The sequence below is a fragment of the Ahaetulla prasina genome, chromosome 13 (genome assembly GCF_028640845.1).
Source record: "Ahaetulla prasina isolate Xishuangbanna chromosome 13, ASM2864084v1, whole genome shotgun sequence".
Classification (NCBI taxonomy): Eukaryota; Metazoa; Chordata; class Lepidosauria; order Squamata; family Colubridae; genus Ahaetulla; species Ahaetulla prasina.
In genome coordinates this window covers 14,058,247-14,081,255 of record NC_080551.1, presented here as the reverse complement: position 1 = coordinate 14,081,255, position 23,009 = coordinate 14,058,247, and the positions used below count along the sequence as shown (strand labels likewise).

At 41.4% G+C, this 23,009-nt stretch overlaps 1 protein-coding gene across 6 annotated transcripts in view; it reads right to left on the bottom strand.

Annotated features, from left to right (window-relative positions):
• The window catches only part of FANCI (FA complementation group I), a 34,710-nt gene extending 11,986 nt beyond the window's left edge, over window positions 1-22,724 (bottom strand). For 2 of the 6 annotated variants that reach the window (XR_009152028.1, XM_058156420.1), the window contains exons 1-24: window positions 22,626-22,724; window positions 21,038-21,189; window positions 19,488-19,560; window positions 18,454-18,584; window positions 16,434-16,590; window positions 16,298-16,355; window positions 15,395-15,436; window positions 13,265-13,388; window positions 13,048-13,133; window positions 12,199-12,331; window positions 11,989-12,081; window positions 11,444-11,580; window positions 11,063-11,243; window positions 9,980-10,067; window positions 8,557-8,687; window positions 7,629-7,699; window positions 7,152-7,266; window positions 5,850-5,972; window positions 5,237-5,305; window positions 2,995-3,096; window positions 2,194-2,376; window positions 1,542-1,663; window positions 1,299-1,463; window positions 655-834 (exon numbers count right to left, since the gene is read on the bottom strand). Coding sequence is in view for 5 of the 6 variants with exons in the window: in XM_058156420.1 (XP_058012403.1) it covers window positions 655-834; window positions 1,299-1,463; window positions 1,542-1,663; window positions 2,194-2,376; window positions 2,995-3,096; window positions 5,237-5,305; window positions 5,850-5,972; window positions 7,152-7,266; window positions 7,629-7,699; window positions 8,557-8,687; window positions 9,980-10,067; window positions 11,063-11,243; window positions 11,444-11,580; window positions 11,989-12,081; window positions 12,199-12,331; window positions 13,048-13,133; window positions 13,265-13,388; window positions 15,395-15,436; window positions 16,298-16,355; window positions 16,434-16,590; window positions 18,454-18,584; window positions 19,488-19,560; window positions 21,038-21,121 (2,648 nt within the window). In the remaining variant the exon portion in view is untranslated. Of the gene's footprint in view, window positions 1-654; window positions 835-1,298; window positions 1,464-1,541; window positions 1,664-2,193; window positions 2,377-2,994; window positions 3,097-5,236; window positions 5,306-5,849; window positions 5,973-7,151; window positions 7,267-7,628; window positions 7,700-8,556; window positions 8,688-9,979; window positions 10,068-11,062; window positions 11,244-11,443; window positions 11,581-11,988; window positions 12,082-12,198; window positions 12,332-13,047; window positions 13,134-13,264; window positions 13,389-15,394; window positions 15,437-16,297; window positions 16,356-16,433; window positions 16,591-18,453; window positions 18,585-19,487; window positions 19,561-21,037; window positions 21,190-21,645; window positions 21,771-22,625 lie in introns of those variants that run through there. The other 4 variants (XM_058156421.1, XM_058156422.1, XM_058156423.1 and 1 more) reach the window with 4 other exon arrangements.
• Between the last annotated feature and the right edge of the window lie 285 nt (window positions 22,725-23,009).

The following is a 23,009-nucleotide window of genomic DNA, read 5'->3' as shown; positions in this document are numbered from 1 at the left end:
AGGCCGATCCACCCACCAATCAGCTGCTCGTGCTGAAGATGACCTCGCTGTTCGCTATTTGCTACAAGGACGTGTCAGAGTTTGCAGCAGCAATCACATCCAGAAAGCACACACAAGTAACTGATTCAGCAGGATTCAATAACTTCTCTTTATATATAATATTATATAACACATGAAATAAATATACAATACCAAAAGCAGGTTTTCCAACATGGTAGTAAATATAAGCAAAACACAAGGAGAGGAGGAGTTTCAGTTTCAGAGATCAGCACAGCATGCAGCTTTAGTACAGAACAGTTGAGCTAAGCCACGCCCAGGCTCCTTGCTGTCTCCTTCCTTGTTGCTCAAACAGCAAATACTGTTTCAGTTTCCAAACAGCCCTCAACTCTCTCACACACTGACAGGACGCTAGCCAGATAAATACCGATGGATGCTGGTAGGCAGAGGCAGAATTTTTTTTCTTATTTTCCTTCCCAAAAACTAAGGTGCATCTTATACTCTGAAAAATATGGTAAGTCCATGCATCTTTAATACTGCATTAAACTCTAAGAATGTATATAGGTTCTACTAGATGTTATTTCTGCAGCTCTTATAGACAAAAAAAAATAGTATTAAAATACTGAAACCTCTTGACCACTTAGCATTTTAACTCACCGAGTGATTTTGCAAAGATACTGGAACATCTTCCCTGGGTTCTCTCCCTCTGGCCCATCTGTCTGCCCCGTCTCATCCAATTGCTGCACTTTCTGCAATGCTACGGTAACAGCATAACGCATGAACTCAGTGCTGGAGCGGAGAACAGCCAGGCTCTCCTTGTGGCTTTGGGCAGAGTCCCTAAAGGGTTGGAAGGTAATTCTGGACTGAGTATGTAAGAGAGAAATATACAAATCATCAATGTCTTTTAACGACCCCATAATCTCTTGCGGGGTGAAGTCTGGACAACTGAATGGAGCTAGAAGAGTGTTTACTGGCTGGATGCCCTTCCTGTCGCCAATGTGGAGTTTTGTTCAGCAGATATATTCTCCTTGTGCCCAGAGAGAGAAATATCTGCCTCTACCTAGGATTAAACTCACAGCCTCCTGATTGTGAGGTGCGAGTTCTACCTCTAGGCAACTGCCCCATTCATGAAAATATACAAATGCCATGTCTAAATCCATGGGTGTTGACTGATTTTATGACTGGCTTTTATAGCTCATTTCTGTATTTCTAGTGCCATTTCTAGTCCACCTCATTTCTGTCGGCTGCTTTTGATCCTTCAAAACATGCAGGGAATGATCAGGACTTTAACATTTTTTTACCTGAAGAGACTTGTAAGTAAAGTACACACAAAGCCCATTGACAGGAAACTTCGGGCAATTTTGTTCGTTGACGAGAGTTTGTTCTTTCCTGTTTTTTCTTTCAGGATTTCACAAAGATTTGCGTAGCACTTGAACAGGCTCAGAACATCTTCAAACTTGTTCTTACTGCAACACACATCACCAAAGGTAAACGTATAAACTCAAAAGCTCAGAAGCTTTAGAAGTAAGAATTCAATTCCTTACTTGTAGTTGCCTGTACTAAAGTTGTATTCAATCAAGACCTCACAGATCCCCATCACTAAAATGGCATAGATGTTGTTCTTTAAGCCCACTCCGGTTGATTGAGAGAAGTCTGCCGATTTATCCTAACATTCAAAAGCAAGCAAATTAGAAAGACCACATCTAATATTTGTAAATTGCTGAATAGCAATAGAAATAGCACTTACACTTATATACCACTTCATGGTGCTTTATATAGCAATAGCAATAGCAATTAGACTTGCATACTGCTTCATAGTGCTTTACATACTGTGTTTCCCCAACAATAAGACCCTCTCTAAGCGGTTTACAGAGTCAGCATCTTTCCCCCAACAATCTGGCTCCTCATATTACCTCCCTTGGAAGGATAGAAGGTTGAGTCAACCTTGAGCTGGTCAGAATCAAATATTTGGCAGCCGGCAGTCAGCAGAAGTAGCCTGCAGTACTGCATTCTAATAATTGCACCACCACGGCTCTCAATCTCTTTCTCATTCGCTTTTCCACATAACTATTATGGTTTACATTGTTTACTATTTTTTCTGTTGTTTTTAATCGCTGTTTCTTTCTACATATTACACAGAGCTGTTTGGAGTAGATTGGCATAGAAATGTCAAAAATAAACAAATGAATCAATTACCAGCTCAAAATCTTCCAGTTCACTCTTTATCATTCGTCTTGTGATGGATTCCAACGTCTTATCTAATTCTTGCTGGAAGCTTCTATCCTCCTCCTCCTCCTCCTGATCTTCAGCTTGCTGGTGCGCAGTTAAAACGTTTGTATACCAGGTCAAACAATGTTGAATGCAGCACAAAAGGTGAGCCTGAAGGAATTGTGGCATTAAACTATGAATGAAAAATGCTCTTTTCTCATTTCAAGTCAGCCAAAACTTAGATTTTTTTTTTTCAAAAGCTGCATTTCATTTGCCTTCAATGAATAAAATATGGCAACATGTATAGTAAAAGGTAAAGGTAAAGGTTTCCCTTGCACATATGTGCTAGTTGTTCCCAACTCTAGGGGGCGGTGCTGATCTCCGTTTCAAAGCCAAAGAGCCAGCGCTTTCCAAAGATGTCTCCGTGGTCATGTGGCCAGCATGACTAAATGCCAAAGGCGCACGGAACGCTGTTACCTTCCCACCAAAGGTGGTCCCTATTTTTCTACTTGCATTTTTTACCTGCTTTCGAACTGCCAGGTTGGCAGAAGCTGGGACAAGGAACGGGAGCTCATCCCATTAGGCGGCACTAGGGATTTGAACCGCTGAACTGCCGACCTTTCGATCGACAAGCTCAGCGTCTTCGCCACCGTGTCACTCAATATGTGTAGTACATAGGCCCATATCCTCTTGTTGGTTCAGAATGCAAACTCAGACACACATTTTAAACAGGTATTTTAAAAAGAACTACTATCTGAATGCTCCCATTTTTTTTTCATTCTTTCTCACCAAAGGTTCCTGCAAGAAGATTTGATCTCTTTGAGCCAGGATGCATTTTTCTAATTTTAACGGTGGCAGCAGGTCTGGTTCAGCTTCGTAATATTGTTTTATCTGTTGCAACAAACAAGAGATTAATTTGTTACATGATAAATAATAATCTCTTACTTATAGACTATAATCAGTGAGGAGGAGAAAGCTCCCCCATTAAAAATAGATTTTAAAAAACTATCAGAATGGAGGAACCATTTGCTGAATGAGTGGGGAAGAGAGCTGCTTCTGTCAAAACACAATGTAAGCCGCCCTGAGTCTTCAGAGAAGGGCGGGATATAAATTCAAATTAAAAAAAAAAAAGCACCACTTCCCTCAGGAATCAATCAACTTTTATTTCCTTCAATGGGTTCTGAGGTAAATAAATCTCCTTTGCTACTTGCCTATGAAGGATAATGCATTTTTTTTTATTTTGTCACAACAATATATGTAGGAATCATACAAAAGATTATATAGTATATAAACATATATGAGTAAATATAAGGAGGTATAAGCATATATATATAGAAAGAAGAAAAGAAAAACAATAGGACAGAAACGGTAGGCACGTTTGTGCGCTTATGCACGCCCCTTATGATCCTCTTAGGAATGGGGTGAGGTTAATAGTAGAAAGTTTTTGGATAAAGCTTTTAGGATTATGGGAAGAGACCAGAGTCAGGTAAAGTATTCCAAGCACTGATGATTCTGTTACAGAAGTCATATTTTCTGCAATCTAGATTAAAGAGGTTGACATTAAGTTTAAATCTATTAGTTGCTCTAGTATTATTGCAATTAAAGCTGAAGTAGTCTTTAACCGGAAGGACATTACAATAGATGATTCTGTGAGTAGAACACAACCACTCACTTGAGTGTCCAAAGGTGCTCTTCCAAAAGACAATTGGACTTTCTTGGGTTTTTTCCCTATTTTATTTATTTTTTTATTTTTATTTATTTGTCGAGTACTTATTAGATAATATATATAAGTATAAGCATGAATTGAATACATAAAATGAATGCAATTAAAAGAAATATTAGGACAGGGACGGTAGGCACGCTGGTGCTCTTATGCACGCCCCCTTACAGACCTCTTAGGAATAGGATGAGGTCAACAGTAGCCAGTCTAAGGTTAAAATTTTGGGGGTTTTGGGATGAAACCACAGAGTCAGGCAGGGCATTGACCACTCTGTTACTGAAGTCATATTTTCTGCAATTGAGTTTGGAGCAGTTCTATTGTGTGCTCGTGTATTATGGTTGAAACTGAAGTAGTCATTGACAGGTAGGACATCGTAGCAGATGATTTTATGAGCTATGCTTAGGTCATATCAAAGGCGGCATTTCACTTCTCATCCAAGAAACTTCTACAGTTTCCAAGAAACTTCTATAGTTCTGAAAAACTGAAGAAGCTTCTTGGATGAGAACCAAAATGTTTTCAAACAAAACGAAACAAAACAAAAAACAAAATCCAGCTGCCTTTTAGGGGGGGGAAAAGCACATTTGGGGTAACATGACCTGAATGATTGAGAATCTCCACAGATGGAATAAATTTTATGAGCGGTTAGAGATAAGAGGTAGAAATTAGATGAAGAAAGATTATTGTTATATATGAATTAAATATAAAGATGGTTTATAGTTATAAATATGCCAATATAAGTAACAAATTATAAATAAGCTAACATAAAGAGAAATTTAACCAAAACTATTCTGTTACATTATAACTATTGTTATCTGTTATGTGTTAATATTTCTTTCTGCTCTTTCTTTTTCTTTTGTAAATGATATATTCTGACAATACACTGTATTCAAAATGTTTATGAATTAAAAAAAGAGAGAGAGAGAATCTGCAGAGATATTCATTTGAGTAGCTATAAATATGCTGACTCTGTAAAGCACTTAGAGAGGGCTGTAAAGCACTGTGAAGCGGTATATAAGTCTAAGGGCTATTGCTATAAATGTTCAAAACATTACTCTCATGAAAAATATGTGACTTAGATCCATAGTTCTTTCTCCTCCCCATCTACATGGCAAATCCTTTTTCCACATTCCTATTCTGAGGCAAAAACAGTCGGCCATTTTGCCTCATCCAATCAACTAAGTTTTGGGCTTTCTCTTCAAAAGCAGAATCACAATCCAAACCAATGGAGAGACAAGACTCAAAAGGGTGACCCCCAAACTCTGGTCGGCATTTCACTTAAATCCAGCTTCTAATGTATGGTCATTCCTGTACCTGCGAGAGAAGCATGTCCAGAATGGAATGGCTCAATTGAGAATTTCTGCGCAGGACATCATAAAAACCCTGGAAAGATAAATGAAGGTTTGTTTGTTTATTTGTTTGTTTAAAAAAAATGAGCTTGAAACTGATCAGAAAAGAACTGGAGAAGCAGAAAGTCTACCACCACCCACAATCCACCAAGAAGGGGTTCAATCTATTCTCTAAAGAACTCGAAGACAAGAAGCAATGGATGGAAACTAACCAAGGAGAGAAGCAAGCCTAGAACTAAGGAGAAATTTCCTAACGGCGACAGCGACCAACCAGTGGAACTGCTTGCCACCAGAAACTGTGGATGCTCCAACAGTTAGCGGAGGCTTTTAGGAAGAGATTGGACAAACGTTTGTCTGAAACGGTATATAGGATTTCCTGCTGGCTGAGGAACTCTGGGAGTTGAAGTCCACAAGTCTTAAAGGGACCAAGGTTGGAGACCCCTGGACTAGAAGACCTCCGAGGTCCCTTCCAACTCTTGTTATTCTATATTCTGCAAGGCGCAAGTTTACTTGAGACACAGCTAGAAATGTAGGAATGTTGGGGAATTGAGTTGAACGCCAAAGGAAGCTCTTCTTACCTCGTAGAGGGTGAGTCTGACATCAGCCTGCTGGCTCAGGCATCGTCTCAGGCTGCCTAGGATCTCTAAGCAGAAGGCCTCATTGGCTGCCGCATTATAGCGGGCGTGGACATCTACTTGCACCTGGAAGGAAGGAGCAGTCATGGGAATCTGTCAGTGCCTGCACGGTGTGACTGGCAGTTTGAGACCACCCAGGACCAAAATACAGTACACAGAGATTTTGTCTGTCGAACAGTGCTTTATCTACAAGTCATACACACACACACACACGCTAAGCAAAGCCAGGCAATCAACCAATCAATCTTCAACTATAACACGAAGCATTACACGGAGAGATAAAAAAGTTGCCATATTTTTCAGTGTATAAGAGGGTGAAAATCTGGATGTGTCTTCTACTCCGACTGCAGCCCCGCCCACTCCAAATTAAATCCAAAACAAAGTCCTTCATAAAAAGTCCTTCGGCCTTATCACAAACCTTTTTCTTCTTTGGCACCCTGCCAAGGCTTTTCTTGGCAAGAACCCCAGGAAGTTCAGAAACAGGAGACAAGAAACAATTGTAGCAATGTTGCTTTCCTACAAAGAACACAGCTGCTCTTTTAAGCCTTATGGGAGGGGCAAATCATCTCCTGGCCTTACTCCCCAGTCGTCCTTTTTGCTTTAGCTGCTCTTGCCTTCTGGCAGCTTTTCTCATGCGTGCACTAGGAACAGGCTCTTCCTGTTCCTCTGCCTCACTGCTGTCAGCCTCTGGAGGCTCCGGAGTCCACACATCACTCCCAGATGGCCTTGGCCCCATCTCTGTCTCTGACGCAGAGCCCTCGTCCGGGCCTTCCCCAGCCTCCAGGACTGACCCATTGTCCACCCCAGCCTCCTCACTGTCTGACTCCGCTGCCAGCTCCACAGGCTGCTGGTGGACCACAACACTATCATTTCTCAAACATGTCCCATCCAGTATATGCATTGGTGCTGCAGATCAAACTAAACACTAGAATCTGCAGGAAAGCTAGGGCCTCTGGTGGCTCAACAGACTAATGCAGTCTGTTATTAACAGCAGCTGCTTGCAATTACTGCAGGTTCAAGCCCCACCAGGCCCAAGGTTGACTCAGCCTTCCATCCTTGATAAGGTAGGTAAAATGAGGACCCAGATTGTTGGGGGCAATAAAAGTTGACTTTGTATATAATATATAAATGGATGAAGACTATTGGTTGACATAGTGTAAGCCGCCCCAAGTCTTCGGAGAAGGGCGGGATATAAATGCAAAAAAAAAAAAAAACCCATGCTGGAACAAGTGCCATTGTTTTTACCTGACTAGCTCCAATTGCTTGGCTGCATTGGGAAGAGGTCAAGCTCCCCAGAACCTTAAAATTTTTCAAGAGGAGCAAAAATCCAGCAACTGCTGACTTGCGGGCATCTAGTTGTCTGCAATCAAGAGAGAAGACAAATTTAAGGTAGTGTTTCTCCACCTCAGGTTGAAAATTTATTAGAATGGTGGGCTACTTGTTCGCCACCAAAACCCAATAATTTTTTTTAAAAAAAACTTTTGTTAACTTTCCTTGTCACAGAGATTTTAAGGCTCTCTACCTGAAAATCATCAATCGTTCTTTTTGGAAAAAATTATTTAACTCTTCAAGCAAACATTTTGGAGATAAAAGCTATCAAATGGCTCTATTAAATTTTACCTTTAAAAAAAAAAAAGCGGTTTGCACATTCCCCTGCGGTTGTGCAGGGGAAAATCAACGAACACAAAATACTTTTTTTTTTTGAAAACGAAGACAACTTACCCAGAGAACATAGATTTGCGAAGAACAAGGATCAGCGAGTCCCTCAAGGACATGCTTATTTTGAGCAAAGGCTGGGAGAAAACCAAAGTTAAGAGTGTCACAGTCTTGGTAAATGAGGGATTTCTGAGAAGGAATAAATGGCAGCTTGGAACCTCAACAAGGATAGGATAGAAAGGGTTGGTTTTGACATGCGTCCTGATTTGATAAACCGTCTTAAAACTATCACAATACTCCCCCCCCCAAAAAAGCTCCACTTTGGGCCTTTTCTCTATGGGTGGGAGAAGGAAAAAAAAAACCTGAATGATTAAAGATTCGTTTTTGGTCCAAGTATGCTTTTGCATTTCTAGTTATCTATAGTACTAGTAGCTGGATACCAGTGCTTTGCTATGAAACTATGTGATCGGGCTTGATAAATTGACAGTTAAAACTTGAAAATTAATGAGTAGTTACAATGGGGCTTGATACATTGACACTTGAAGCTTGAAAATTTATGTAGAATGTATAATTCCTTAGCATCAGAGGGTGTTAATATAAGGCAACTGGCAGTTGGAATAGAGTTATTTTCAGGTAGGGAGGGGAAGTAGAACATCTAGCTCCTTAGCATCAAAGTGTATTAATATAAGGCAACTGGCAGTTGGGACAGAGTTCCTTTCAGGTGGGGAGGGGGAGTAGAACGTCTAACTCCTTAGCATCAGAGCGTGTGAACATAATACTGTATATGAAATACCAATGATCTGACGGTCATTTCGAAAAATCCTTTCTTAACAAGCACCTAGAAGCCAAGAGGAACATACATGCCAAGTTTCAAATTTGTAGGATTCACAGTTCTGGAGATTTCGTGATGACTGAGTGATATTTGGCTTTTAAAAAGATTATAGATTTTAAAAAGTATCTCAGTTTCTGAGCAATCACATATTGATAACATTACCTGCACAGCCTTGAGAAACCCTTGAACTGTGTCAAGAGGAAGGAATGACAAATGCTCAAAAGCTTCTGTAACATTAGAGGAAGAATTCTGAAGGACCAGAGGAGCAGATAGAATTATGCTAGATAATAAGTCTGCAAAGAGAGGAGGAGAGAACAGTCAGAGCTGTGGCATCTGGTAGGGAAAGGGACAGGATGCTCTGGATAAGCACATCTTTTTAAGCAGGGGGTTGGACTAGAAGACCTTCAAGGTCCCTTCCAACTCTGTTATTCTATTCTATTCTATTTTCAAAAAGGAAGCCAGATACATGTTCATTTGCAGCTGTCTAATACCCATGCATATTAACCCACGTAGTGTGGCTGTAGTGTTATTTATCCTTTTTATTATCTCATTTACTTCTTCCTATTATGGGTATTATGCTCTCTGTTGCTTTGAGTGTATACCGAGTGCCTCTGACCTGGAGACAAATTCCTTGCGTGTCTAATCACTCTTGGCCAAATAAAGTATTCAATTCAATTCAATTTCATAGATTAAAGGAAAGCATTTATTCACTACTTTTCCTCAACCCCCAAACAGTTCAGACAGTCAACTTGTTTTGCTATGTTAAAGGGTTAAGGCTTTTTGGGCTTTTTCAGGCCCGTTTTCGAAGCTTTTTTCAGCCTGTTTTTGAGGCTTTTTTCGGCCCATTTCTGAGGCTCTTTTTGGCCTCTAAAATGGACGGGCCAAAAAACGCCTGGAAAACAGGCTGAAAAGAGCCCTCAAAATGATCCGAAAAGAGGCTGGAAAAGGCCCCCCCAAAAAAGGGGCACATGGAAGCCAAAAACTTTTTTGTTGTTATTTTCCTTTTCTAAATTTAGGTGCACCTTATAGTCAGGTGCGTCTTATAGTCCGAAAAATACAGAACATATCCTATTTGGCCTCAATGAAAATCAACTAAGAATAATCTTGAAATCAGTAAGTAAGTTCATGTATCATGCAGAGGTATTCTTTACATCATCGTGTCTTGCTGAGTAAGCCATTATGGTTTCATGCAGTATATAAATACTCTTTCCCAACTATCATTTGCTTTTTTAAGTCAGGAGCGTGGGGAACTTCCTGGTTGATGAATTTTTCTTGAGATAAGATTACCAGAAGCTTGAGTGGTGTGGTGGCCTAGAAGTGGAGCTCTCACCTCACAGTCAGGAGGCTGCGAGTTCAATACTAGGTAGAGGCAGATATTTCTCTCTCTCTGGGCACAATGAGAATATACCTGCTGAACAAAACTCCGCATTGGCGACAGGAAGGGCATCTAGCCAGTAAACACTCAGCTCTATTTAGTTGCCCAGACTCCACCCCACAAGGGATTATGGGGTAGAGGATGATGGTAGTGTATCCTGGAAGCTTGCAGTCTTATTTTGTGAGCTCGAATTCCATATGGCAAAGTTACCTATGAAGTGGGCGATGGGAACGCCTGCATTTGTGATCACTCTGTTCAGGATCTGCTCTAGAATTTCACTTCTGATCGGTTCATGGACCTGGAAGATAGGGTATTTTAAAAATGCAAGGTTTCTCCATCTAGTTTCAAGAGAAAATACTATAGGCTTTTGAAGCTGTGCTACATTGGTTGATCGCTTTACCAGGCAGCCCCAAAGATGTTTACTCCCCAATCCACTGACCAGCACAGAAAATGCAACTAATAAGCACACTGATGTATTTGTGAAAAACAGGGCTTCTCTCTGGTGGTGCTGCAATTCTGGATTTCCTCGCAATATATTAGTTCTACTTTCCCGGGTAGAGGGATGCAGTGGCTCAGTGGCTAAGACGCTGAGCTGGTTGATCGAAAGGTCGGTAGTTCAGCGGTTCGAATCCCTAGCGCCACGTAACGGGGTGAGCTCCCGTTGCTTGTCTCAGCTTCTACCAATCTAGCAGTTCGAAAGCACATTAAAAAAATGCAAGTAGAAAAATAGGGGCCACCTTTGGTGGGAAGGTAACAGCGTTCCGTGTGCCTTTGGCGTTGAGTCATGCTGGCGACATGACCACGGAGACGTCTTCGGACAGTGCTGGCTCTTCGGCTTTGAAAGGGAGATGAGCACTGCCCCCTAGAGTCGGGAACGACTAGTACATATGTGCGAGGGGAACCTTTACCTTTACTTTCCCGGGTAGGTTACCCTCCTCCTGTTTTAATTATTTAAATAATATTTATGAATGAAAGTTGACTTTACACCTAAAAGCAAAAAAAAAGCTGTGCCCTTAGCCTCAGATTTGTCTTGAACTAAATTTCATGCAAGGGGTTGCTGCTGTTGTCTCTTGTTTCCCACAGATAGTAAGAGGCAGGTTTAAGGGGGGGGAATTAAATTTATTTCAATTTGAGAAGGAAAATATTATCAAACAGCTTGAGCTTTGCCTTTAAAGACAGTCTAGAAATATATCTAAATATAAGAATTTGAAGAAATCCTATTATCAACAGAAGAAGAAAAAAGACATCTTCATATTATATTTACAGTGTCACACAATTCCATCTTTAGATTACCTTGAAAGTTTCCAAGAGGATATCAGCTCCCAATTTACACACTTGCTGGGCTGGAGTTTTGGGCAAAATATGGTTACTTTCCATGGCTTTACCTCCAAAAGGTCTTTTTGGCCCATAAGAGTCCATCAGGATAAATCCAAGTTCTACTAGACCCTGAGTCACATGATCCCAACCAAACACGCTGGATGGGACATCGGAAGGGGAGACAGAGAAAGCAGCACAATAAAGGGATTCTACATCTGTACTTTAAAAAAAAAATTCTTATAGTAAATTTGTTGGTTAGAAAGCTTTGTGGTTTACGTGAGGAATTAACAGGAGGGAAAAAGGTAAAGTTTCCTTGCATGAATTGCTCTCAACAGACAGGCTGTTGTACTAACTCACCTGTTTGCTACAACTTCCAAAAACATGTCAGATATATCATACTGTAGAGGAGCTAAATCCTGTAGAAACCCGGAGCCCTGAATAAACTGTTTGTCCTTGAAAGTTTTCATAATTGACGTTTTCAGAAAGTCAAATATCTAAAATACCACGAGAATGAGCAATTAGCACTTCCCTTGATCGGTGTCTTGAAGGGAACAATTCAGCAAATTCAGTACAGAATAAGCACAGCAATAGCAATAGCACTTAGACTTATATACCGCTTCACAGTGCTTTTACAGCCCTAAGTGGTTTACAGAGTCAGCCTATTGCCCGCAACAATCTGGGTCCTCATTTTACCGACCTCGGAAGGATGGAAGGCTAAGTCAACCTTGAGCCTGGTAAGATTCGAACTGCCAAACTGCAGTCAGCCGGCAGTCAGCAGAAGTAGCCTGCAGTACTGCACTCTAACCACTGCGCCACCAAGGCTCATAACTAAACACGACAGCATGACCAAGTTTTCTGTAATTGACTAAGTGAGAGACACTCATCTAGAAAGACGGACATACCTGTTCTTTAAATCGGCGTATTCTGGCCATTGAAAGCAGAATGGTCACACTGAAGGGGCAGAGGGCTTTCCCGGGATCTCCTTGCTGCTCCGTCTAGGAGGCATCGAAACAATACAAAGCAATTTAAGAGGACTTCCTATTTATCAAGAAATGATGCCATATTGCTTGTCTGAGATCAACCCAGTCTCCTGAACGCTGCATTTAATATACCTTTAAGTATTTTATGAGCTCCTTTCCTAGATCATGGTCCAGATTTATCGCTAGTACAACGTGCAGAATGATGGTGCCTTCCACGTGGCGGAGTTGTTCTAAGGGCACTGTAGCTTCTTCAAGTTCCAGGGATCTGGAAGATTGAATTTCCGGTTGTAACAAGAAGCGAAGGCAATATGTCTGCTTCAGCAAAGGGCAATGAGTTGTGGTCCGCCAGTGGCCAGGTGATCTGGCAGCAGATTCAAAAGAATCAGCAGTGAGGAGGTTGGGGTGGAACATGGACCAGTCCTGTAGTCTGGGAAAGGCTCTGACGACTGCTCTGTGTCAGAGGCAGAGATGGGGCCAGGACCATCTGACAGTTGTCAACTGCCTTAGAGTCAGACATCAATGGGGCGGAAGAACAGCTGAAGCCTGTTCCCAATGTGCGCATGCGCAGAGCTGTCAGGCGAAGGGAACAGCTAAGGAACAAGGGTCGACTCAGGAGTAAAGCCATAGGTGGGCGGTGAATGGCCCTCCCCATAGGGAATAAAGAGGAGAAAAGGGAGGGGAGTTTGCAGGAGACAATTAGTTCAGTTCATTAGAGTGAGGATCTGTTCCTGACTTCTTGCCAAGTATTGTCTGTTGCAGAATGGCGTTTCGAAGATCGTCCTGGCAACTCTCCAAGCCTGATAAAGGTCTGTAGTTGTGAAATCTCTTGAAAGACTGTTGGCCAGGACTTTGCTGGAGAGGAATTTCCCTTTAACCTAAATAAGAGGTTTTATCGGGATGAAGAGTCTGCTTCGTGCTCTTGGGAAGCCTAGATCAGGACACAATGGATATCACAGCTTCAAATCGAGAAGAACGACTTACTCTGAATCTCTCTGCTCATCTTTTTGCTTTTTATCCATCTGGTTGAAAAAGTTGACAATCCCTTCCAAAACGTTTTTCTTGCTACCCTGAGAAGTTACAAGATAACTGTGTTACATGACCCACATTGCCAAGTCTTTGGGTAAACGGGATGATTCCTCTGAGCTGTGAAACTATGACATTAGAAAATCTGTGGAGGCAATTTCCCCGAAAACATTACCTTGGAAGAAAGCAGCAACAGCTGATACACTAAAGGTGGGATTTCCTGAAGATCTAACTTTGAGAACATTCTTAAGATCTTTTCTACCACAAATTGCAGCTCTTCTTTACTCAATGGAACATCCCTGCATAGTGAAACAAAAGACAAATTGGTGCCTTTTCAGAAAACAGCACCGTATTTACATCTGAAGAAGCAAACTAACGCATACATTTATTTATGTATATATTATTATTATATATTGGCTTCCTTCAAAGCTCTAAGGAACAGAACTGGTTCTCTCCTTCTCAGTCAATCTTTACAATAAACATGAGATATATAGTCAGCTCAAATGATGACTACCGTATTTTTTGGAATATAAGATGCATTTTGTCTCCCAAAAGGGAATGAAAATGACTGTACGCCTTATAGACTGAATATTGCCTAAGCTCCAACCACCCATGGCTGGTTTTTTTGCCCCCATTTTCAAGGCTTTTTTCAGCCCGTTTTTGAGGCTTTTTTTTGGCCAATTTTTTCAGAAAAACGGCCCCAAAAGTTCTCAAAAACAGGCCAAAAAAAGCCTAGAAAATGGGCAGAAAAAGCCTTGAAAATGGGCAGGAAAAAGGCTGGAAAAGGCCCCAAAATGGGGTGTGTGGGGCCAAAATCTTTTTTTTTTTGGTTGATTTCTAAATTTAGGTGCATCTAATAGGTGCGTCTAATACTCTTAAAAATACGGTAGGTTAGTTTATTTTATCAATTTTGTGAGACTGCCCAACTCTATAACAATTCTGTGTGGCACATATTACACTTCATAATTTCGTTTGATTTTTGGCTCACTATATCCTATAACTTGAGGTACTCTGGATTGCAAACCATGACTTAAATGATGGACCACTGTGGTTTAGTCACAAACTAAAGTTAAAACAAAGCTATCAGTTAACACAGTACATGGAGCCAATGAAAGATAATGTCAACTAATAAACTTGTAGCTAGATCAGGATTTAAATACAGATGTTTTCATCCTAGCTTGGCATTCTAAACTAATCCAGGTCAGACTTGTATAATATTCTTTTCCCACAACCATTTTTTCATTTAAAGAAAGCAGACAAAATTACTAGTCTAGGCAAGCTTCTCTCGGAATATGACTGGATTTGGACCATAAATATTTTCTGAACTTTGAACAGTTTAAATGTGCAGAGAAGAGCAACAAAGATGATTAGGAAACTGGAGGCTAAAACAGATGAAGTACGGTTGCAGGAACTGGGTATGTCTAGTCTGATGAAAAGAAGGACTAGGGGAGACATGATAGCAGTGTTCCAATAGTGGCTGCTACAAAGAACAGGGAGTCAAGCTATTCTCCAAAGCACCTGAGGGCAGGATAAGAAGCAATGGGTGGAAACTAATCAAGGAGAGAAGCAACTTAGAACTAAGGAGAAATTTCCTGACAGTTAGAACAATTAATCAGTGGAACAACTTGCCTCCAGAAGTTGTGAATGCTCCAACACTGGAAGTTTTTAAGAAGAGGTTGGATAACAATTTGTCTGAAGTGGTGTAGGGTTTCCTGCCTAAGCAGGGGATTGGACTAGAAGACCTCCAAAATCCCTTCCAATTCTGTTATTCTATTCTATTCTAAATTATCTTTCTAAGCTCTTTTTTTTATTTTTTTTCATTTATATCCCGCCCTTCTCCGAAGACTCAGGGCGGCTTACAATGTATAAGGCAATAGTCTCATTCTATTTGTATATTTACAGAGTCAACTTATTGCCCCCCCAACAATCTGGGTCCTCATTTTACCTACCTTATAAAGGATGGAAGGCTGAGTCAACCTTGGGCCGGGCTTGAACCTGCAGTAATTGCAGGCTGCTGTGTTTTAATAACAGGCTTCTTTACAGCCTGAGCTACCACGGCCCTTTTCAGTTTCAACAGCTAATTCAGGAAAGGATATAAAAGCATCCCTCGGCCCCTGGATCTGTCCAAAATGATACAGACATGAATGCTTTCCTTGGGAACCTTTCTCACTTAAGGAACAGAAGGGAAGCCTAACACACTTTTGGAAGTCCAAGCATAGACTGTTATTGAAGACTTTTTGTGCACCCTGTAATTGATCCCTAAGTCAGAGATAGACCAAAAAAAAGGAAATGTTTAGGAACTTACCTGAACATGGAAGTTAGATGGATCACATACTGAGGGCTCCACCTGTCCAAAAAAAACAAAACAAAACCCCTCCCACTTTGAATCTAAATAGGATAACAAATAGGATACTTCCAGAGAAACTGCATTTGTCTGATAAACTAAACCTACAAAGAGACGGGTGGCTGCTAATTAAATAATCCACAAAGTTTATACCAATACAAGTTACCAACAAGCCATCCAGAATACAACTGTCTTTTTCTTAAATAATGCCTTAATTTATAAAGTGGTACTTGAAAGCCTCTATCCTGAGGCTTTCTCAAATGATTGCAAGGCAAGCTGTAATTATGAACATTTCCAGTTATTACCAAAGTAAACATTTGATTACTTTTGCTCATTATCCTATGGGAAGAAATATGACGACACTTCATAAAATACTGGTGAAGAAAGAGCAAGGAGGGAGAGGGAGAAAGAGGGGGGGGGGAGAGGGAGAAGCAGAGGGGGGAGAGAGAGAGAGAGAGGGAGGGAGGGAGAAGGATGGAGAGAGAGAGAGAGAGGGAGAGAGAGAAATATTGAGATACCATACATAGACTAGATAGATGAGATAGATCGATTAGGTGATAGATAGATAGATAGATAGATAGATAGATAGATAGATAGATAGATAGATAGATAGATAGATAGATAGATAGATAGATAGATAGATAGATAGGGGAGGGAAGGAGAAAGAGAAATACTGAGATACCATACATAGATTAGATAGATAGATGAGATAGATCAATTAGGTGATAGATAGATAGACAGACAGACAGACAGACAGAGAGATATTTCATGTACTTATGGATAGTTTCACATTTGCCTATGTAAATTACGCGAATAAACACTTTACATCAAATTGACCACCAGATCTGGCAAGCGCAAACTTACCTGCTGGAACAGAGGGTATTAATCAGCTGTTTCTTATATTCGTCCCCAGTCAGCTCACCTGAAAGGGGGAAGACGTTAGATGTTGCTAGTTAGCAAAAGACATCGAGGAGGGAAAGCTAAAGAGGAAAGAGCTTACCTGTTCCGTATTCAAGGGTCTCTTTAGATGTAGCCAGCACAGTAAGAATCGTAGGAAAGAGTTCCAAAGATTTGCCGCTCAATAGGCTGCCTCCTTTAATTGCTTCGATGAACAACATCGCCAAGTCAGCCAAAGTAAGCCCTGGGAGCTTATGAGCCTGTTGTATTAAAAAAAAAAAATTATTTTTAAAAATCTGATTATCTGTTAAGAGGTTTCAGACCAAATAAAGAAATGAGCTCTGAACTACATTGTAACAACCATAAAAGGGTCATAGAAGTACCTTCTCTACTCACAACCTGAAATATCATCTCCCAAAGTAAGAGGAATTATTCTTTTTTTAAAAAAATATTTTTATTCAACATTTTTAACCTTTAAAATCACAATTACACTATTACAGCTTTCCGTTATCGGAATTTTTTCTTAATTTCAATTTTTCTACAGGCCTATTGTTTTATAAATATACATTCTTATTTCATACTTATTTTTATACTATATACAATATTTACTTGTCTACTACACTCTAAAATATGCATTTTATCCATTTATTTATCTTTTCTGTACATTCACTATACGTTAATTTTAGACTTCTTTTCAAGCCAGTCATAGCACCTGTTCCACTTCTCACAGTACACTGTTTCCTCTCTGTCCCTTAATTCCATCATTAATTTGTCCATTTCTGCGTATTCTAGCACCTTTTTTTATAATCGTTGTGTTGGATGGAGTGTTTTCTTGCTTCCAATTTTGGGCGAATGTGGTTCTGGCTGCGGTGATTATATGGAGCATGATGTATTGAATTTCTTTGCTTATGTTACCTTTTATTATACACAAAAGGAACAACTCTGGCTTCATATCAATTTTCTGTTCAACAATTTCCTCCAACCATTTTTTAATTTTTGTCCCCGGCTTTGGGACATGTCCACCACATGTGGTAGTAGGTCCCTTGTTGATGGATACATTTCCAGCAATTTGGTGGTCTATTGGGAAACCTCTTGGCCAATCTCACCGGGGGTAAATGCCATCTATAAAACATTTTGTAGATGTTCTATTTGTATGCAGCCGACATCGTCATTTTATAATTTTTTTCCCCATTTTTCCCAATGCTCCAAGTATGAGGAATTATTATATACATTTTGTATCTCATGTCAGCTATTAAGGAGCTAAGGGTGTATCTCAGCCTAAGAGATAGATAGATAGATAGATAGATAGATAGATAGATAGATAGATAGATAGATAGGTAGGTAGGTAGGTAGGTAGGTAAGTAGGTAGATAGAAAGAATTCTTTATTGGCCAAGTGTGATCGGACATACAAGAAATTTGTCTTTGGTGCATTAAGCTCTCAGTTTACATAAAAAGACAAGATACATTCGTCAAGAATCACAAGGCAAAACACCCAGTGACAGTCATACGGTACAATAAAAAATCAAATCATACTAGGAAACAATCAATATCGATATAAATCGCAAGAATAAAAGCAACAAAGTTACAATCATGCAGTCACAAGTGGAAGGAGATGGGCGACAGGAACGATGAGAAGACCAATAGCAATAATAATAGCAATAGTAACTAGCTCAACGTAGATACCATATGTGATCATGATCAAAAAATGCAAAGCTATACATGTCACATCATCCTAATTGCAGCCCTTCCCATCCTCGACGCCGTTCAATTAATTTAAGCTTCCATTTTAGAAATTCCCCCTGCCAACATAAAAACTGTTTCTGGGATTTAGTCCATAAACTGCATCTGGAGACTGCCAGTTTAGAAAAAGTTGCTTTTTAAAAAATTAGCAACTGTGAGAGATGTCCTAACAATATAAGAAGGAAAAAGCAATCTTGGACAGTAAGAAAGTATTCATTTTCAGACATCTGTATAAACATACATAGCACTGGACTGCAAAGGAAACGATTAGCATATTGCTAACAACTCAGAACAATCTAAACTTTTTTAGATATAAAAAGCAATCATCCCCACTGTCACTCAGGGAAACACCTGAGAATTTTTATTTTATTTTATTTTTTACCTCTAACATAAGCAGTCTTATTATCTCAGATGCAATTTCCACTTGCAGGTCGCCTGACTCCACTAACTCGATACAGTGTTTGTAAATACTTAGTCTTCTGGAAACACCCTTCTGTTGAGAGCAAGGGGAACCTAAACAACAGCAAAAAAACATACCACACAATAGCAACAAAATATTATTAATTTTGAAGTGCTTAAACAGCAGAAAGGGGGATTTTGCAATCTGAAAGCTTGAATATTCCTTTATTAACAGATAGGACAATTTGCTTCCTCAATACTTTGTTGATTAAAAAGATTCAACTGTTTATAAGCCATTACTTGATGTTAGTCTTTCTAATAGCAGAACAGGCTAATATCTGGGTTATAAATCATTACTTGATGCTAGTCTGTTCTAACAGCAGAACAGGTTAATATCTGGGTTATACGCCATTACTTGATGCTAAAATGGTACAGGTAAAGGTTCCCCTCGCACATGTGCTAGTTGTTCCCGACTCTAAAGGGGGGGTGCTCATCTCTGTTTCAAAGCCGAAGAGCCAGCGCTGTCCGAAAATGTCTCCATGGTCATGTGGCCGGCATGATTAAACGCCAAAGGCGCACGGAACGCTGTTACCTTCCCACCAAAGGTGGTCCCTATTTTTCTACTTGCATTTTTTACCTGCTTTCGAACTGCTAGGTTGGCAGAAGCTGGGACAAGTAACTGGAGCTCACCCCGTTGCGCGGCACTAGGGATTCGAACCGCTGAACTGCCGACCTTTGGATCGACAAGCTCAGCCTCTTAGCTACGTCTTGATTATAAACCATTACTTGATGCTAGCCTATTCTACTATTAGAACAGGTTAATATCTGGATTTTCTATTTTTTAAATAATATTTTAAAAGGTAGGAAACCCAGATATTAAAATGAAACACAGAAGCAGATTGTCCCCCGGATAGTCAAGAAACTATTATTTATATACTTGCTCAAAATACTAGCTTCGTATAGACAAGTAGCCATGACATTGGGCCAGAGATCAATCCACTAGTCCTTTGTAAGTACCTTTGAACATTCCTCTCAGAACAGCACCAATCCCCTTCTTCCTCAAAGCATGTTTCGTAATGAGGTCATTCAACTGTAGCAAAGAGACCAGAGTAGTAAAACATGTCATTCTTTTGAAATTTTACATCCATCATTACCCCCCATCGCTACCCACTACATCAGGGGTCAGCAACCCGTGGCTCTGGAGCTGCATGTGGCTCTTTCATCCCTCTGCTGCGGCTCCCTGTCACTCAAAATATGCGTCACAACCGCCAATGTGCGACACCCACTGGCGCGTGATTTATTGAGCTTTTCAATCTCCTTTTTTTTTTCTTCCGGAGTTCAAAATGTTTTTGTTGCATGCAGAAATAAAAATGTGTTTTCTCTGTAGCAGTTCATTGATTTCATAAATGCAACACACTATAGTTTTTTTATATACATAGCATAAAGGTAAAAAATGATAGATCCAGTGTTATCTTCATTTTAGATGTCAAAAGGTTTTTGTGGCTCCCGGTGTTTTCTTTTCTGTGGGAAACGGGTCCAAATGGCTCTTTGAGTGTTTAAGGTCGCCGACCCCTGCCCTACATCCATCACTACCCACATTAATTTGAATAAAAACATGCATATTTATTGTCTTCTTAATGTAGTCTACAAATTATCACACGAGTTAATCTTTGCAAGAGTGTGAAGATGTTGGAAAAAAGGAATGAATGAGAACTTAGACATAAACGATCAAGTGGCATAGCAGCAGAGTCCATTGATAGCTTATTTCATAAATGGCAACCTAATCCACTTGGCAAGAAACCTGGGTAGAAGCATTTTAAAACATGCAAAATATTTATGTTAGTGTCTAATGGATTTAATATGGTTTCTTGTCCGTGGTTTGATATTCTATGAAAACATCAATTTTCATTTCAGTGGGACAAATATCGATATTGTTTTCATGAAAAATATCTCTGTTTTTAACAACAACGAAAATAATATGGTTTTAAATTTCTGCAAATATCCTCAACATCTGCCAAATAATTTTGATTTTTGTGGGGGTTCTTGAGAGACCTCCAAGGATCCTCAGCACAGGTGAAATCTACTTATCTTTCTTACTGTTTCAAAAGTGCACACGCCGCAAGTGTGCGCTCGCTTCGCTCACGCTCGTCACATGTACATGCAGACCTTCTGCGCATGCACAAAACATTCTGCACATGCGCAGAAGGTAAAAACCAGGACAGATGGGTGGAGCTTTGCTCTGCCATCGCTACCGGATCGCCAAACCACTGCCCACGATCGCTACCGGATCGCGAGATCCGGTCAGAACCGGGAGCATTTCACCTTTGGTCCTCAGACCACACTTTAAGAAATGCTGCTTTAAAGAAAGCTTAGAAACCGTAGCTCAGTAGTACCTACAAGGCCACAGCTTGCCCAACATGGGAACCAACATGAAGAAGCTACTGAGGATCAAACAAACATGCTAAAAAAAAAAAAGCAATTTCAAGGGAAAAGTCATGCGTGAATAATGGGGATAATTTGAGGTGTGGTGAGGGAGGCTAAATATGAGATAATTAATTGGGGCTGACCTCTTTTTCATCCAGGCTCTGCAGGCACGACTGGAGGCGCTCTGAGTTTTCCTCTGCTGCCAGAAGCAGGATTTTCTGGTCCATTATGGCAGGGCGAGCTCAATGGAAGCTTTAGGGTCACTTACCAAATCTTCCAGAATAAGGGACATTTACTAAAACACAAAAACAGGTTCCTCCGTTTGTTTTGCATCCTGGGTCAAGGAAATGCTGCCCATTAAAGTATGCCGATTAGTGTACATTCAAAGTGACCATAGTTATTCTACTCTATTCTGTTCTATTTCTGGGGAAACTCATCACTGCCCCTCCATGACCCCCTCCTCTTTCCCCCAGATGACTCCCGTTGCCTTACCTCTATTGGCTGGTGCCCAGGTGACCTCACATCACCCAATACAGGTAGTCCTCGACTTACAACCCCCAAATTTCTGTTGTTAAGTGAAACAGTTGTTAAGTGAGTTTTGCCCCCATTTTACAACCTCTCTCACCACAGTCGATAAGTTAGTCATCTGGTTGTTCAGTGAATCTGGCTTCCCCCTTGACTTTTGCTAGCCCAGGGACGCTACAACCGTCATAAATACGAGTCAGTTGCCATGCATCCAAATTTTGCTCACGTGATTATAGGGGATGCTGCAGAGGTCGTCACTGTGCAAAAGGGTCCTCAGCCACATTCTTCAGTGCCGCTGTACCTTCAAACGGTCACTAAATGAACTGTTGTAAGTCAAGGACTATCTGTAAGCTCCCCCCACATTGCCTGATGCTACTTTAACCCTTCTTGCCCCAATGGGTTCCTCAATTGACTCCAACCCTTTCCTTCCACCCACAAATCCCCCCTCCCCTGCAGAACCCTGCCCTTATTGGGGGACTGACCCCCCAATCTCCCCCTCCCAACTGATACCCTCAAATCCTATTTCCCCCAAATGAGCCCGTGGCCTCACCCCTATTGGCTGGGGCCCACGTGACCTCTCATCGCCCAATAAGCTCCTCCCCCACCTGAGGCTCCTTTGAGTCGCCCCAATGAGCTCCCCCCAATGGGTTCCTCGACCCCTTTCCCCAAGCCCTTTCCCAACTGACACCCGCAAATCCTATTTCCCCAATGAGCCCGTGGCCTCACCCCTATTGGCTGGGTCCCACGTGACCTCACCCTATAAGCTCCCCATTGCTTGAGGCTCCTTTGAGAGACCCCTCTACTTCAAATGAGCTCCCCAATGGGTTCCTTGACCCCCTTTCCCCAACCTTCCTTCCACCCCAAATCCCCCTCCTCCACTGTCCCCCCGCAGGACCCTGCCCCAACTGGGGTCTGACCCCCAAGCTGACACCCCAAATCCTATTTCCCCAAATGACGGCCCGCCCTCGTGCCCCACCCCTATTGGCTGGGGCCACGTGACCTCATCCCATAAGCTCCACCCATTGCCTGAGGCTCCTTTGAGAGACCCCTCTCCCCAATGAGCTCCCCCCAATGGGTTCCTTGCCTCCCTTTTCCCCAATCCCCCACCCCTTCCTTCCACCCACCCCCCAAATCCCCCCTCCGCTTCCCGCCCTCCCCCCGCAGGACCCTGCCCCAATTGGGGGCGGGGAGGGTCTTCTTCCCCACCTTTCCTTTCCCTCCGCCCGCCCTATCGAGGCCTCCCCGCCTTCTTCCTCGCCAGCCTTTCCGAAGGTCGAATCTCCCGCCAGGAACTACACAACAAGCCCCGCCCACCTAAAGCGAGGGGAGGGGGAAGAGGGAGGGAGGGAGGGACGGAGTTTGGTTCCCCTAGGCAACCAATCCCCGCTCCGCCGTCCGTCATGTCCGACGTCCCCCGAAGGCGGTCCCAAATTAAAAAGACCCGGATGGAGTCATGGCGCGCTTTTTTTTTTTTTCTTCCCCCCCAACGTTCCGATAGTTTCGGAGGTTCAGGGTTCGAGTCCCCGTTCTTCCTGTTAGTAACTACTACGCGACAGGGTTTCTTCGTCAAAGGTTGAGGTGATTATTTTT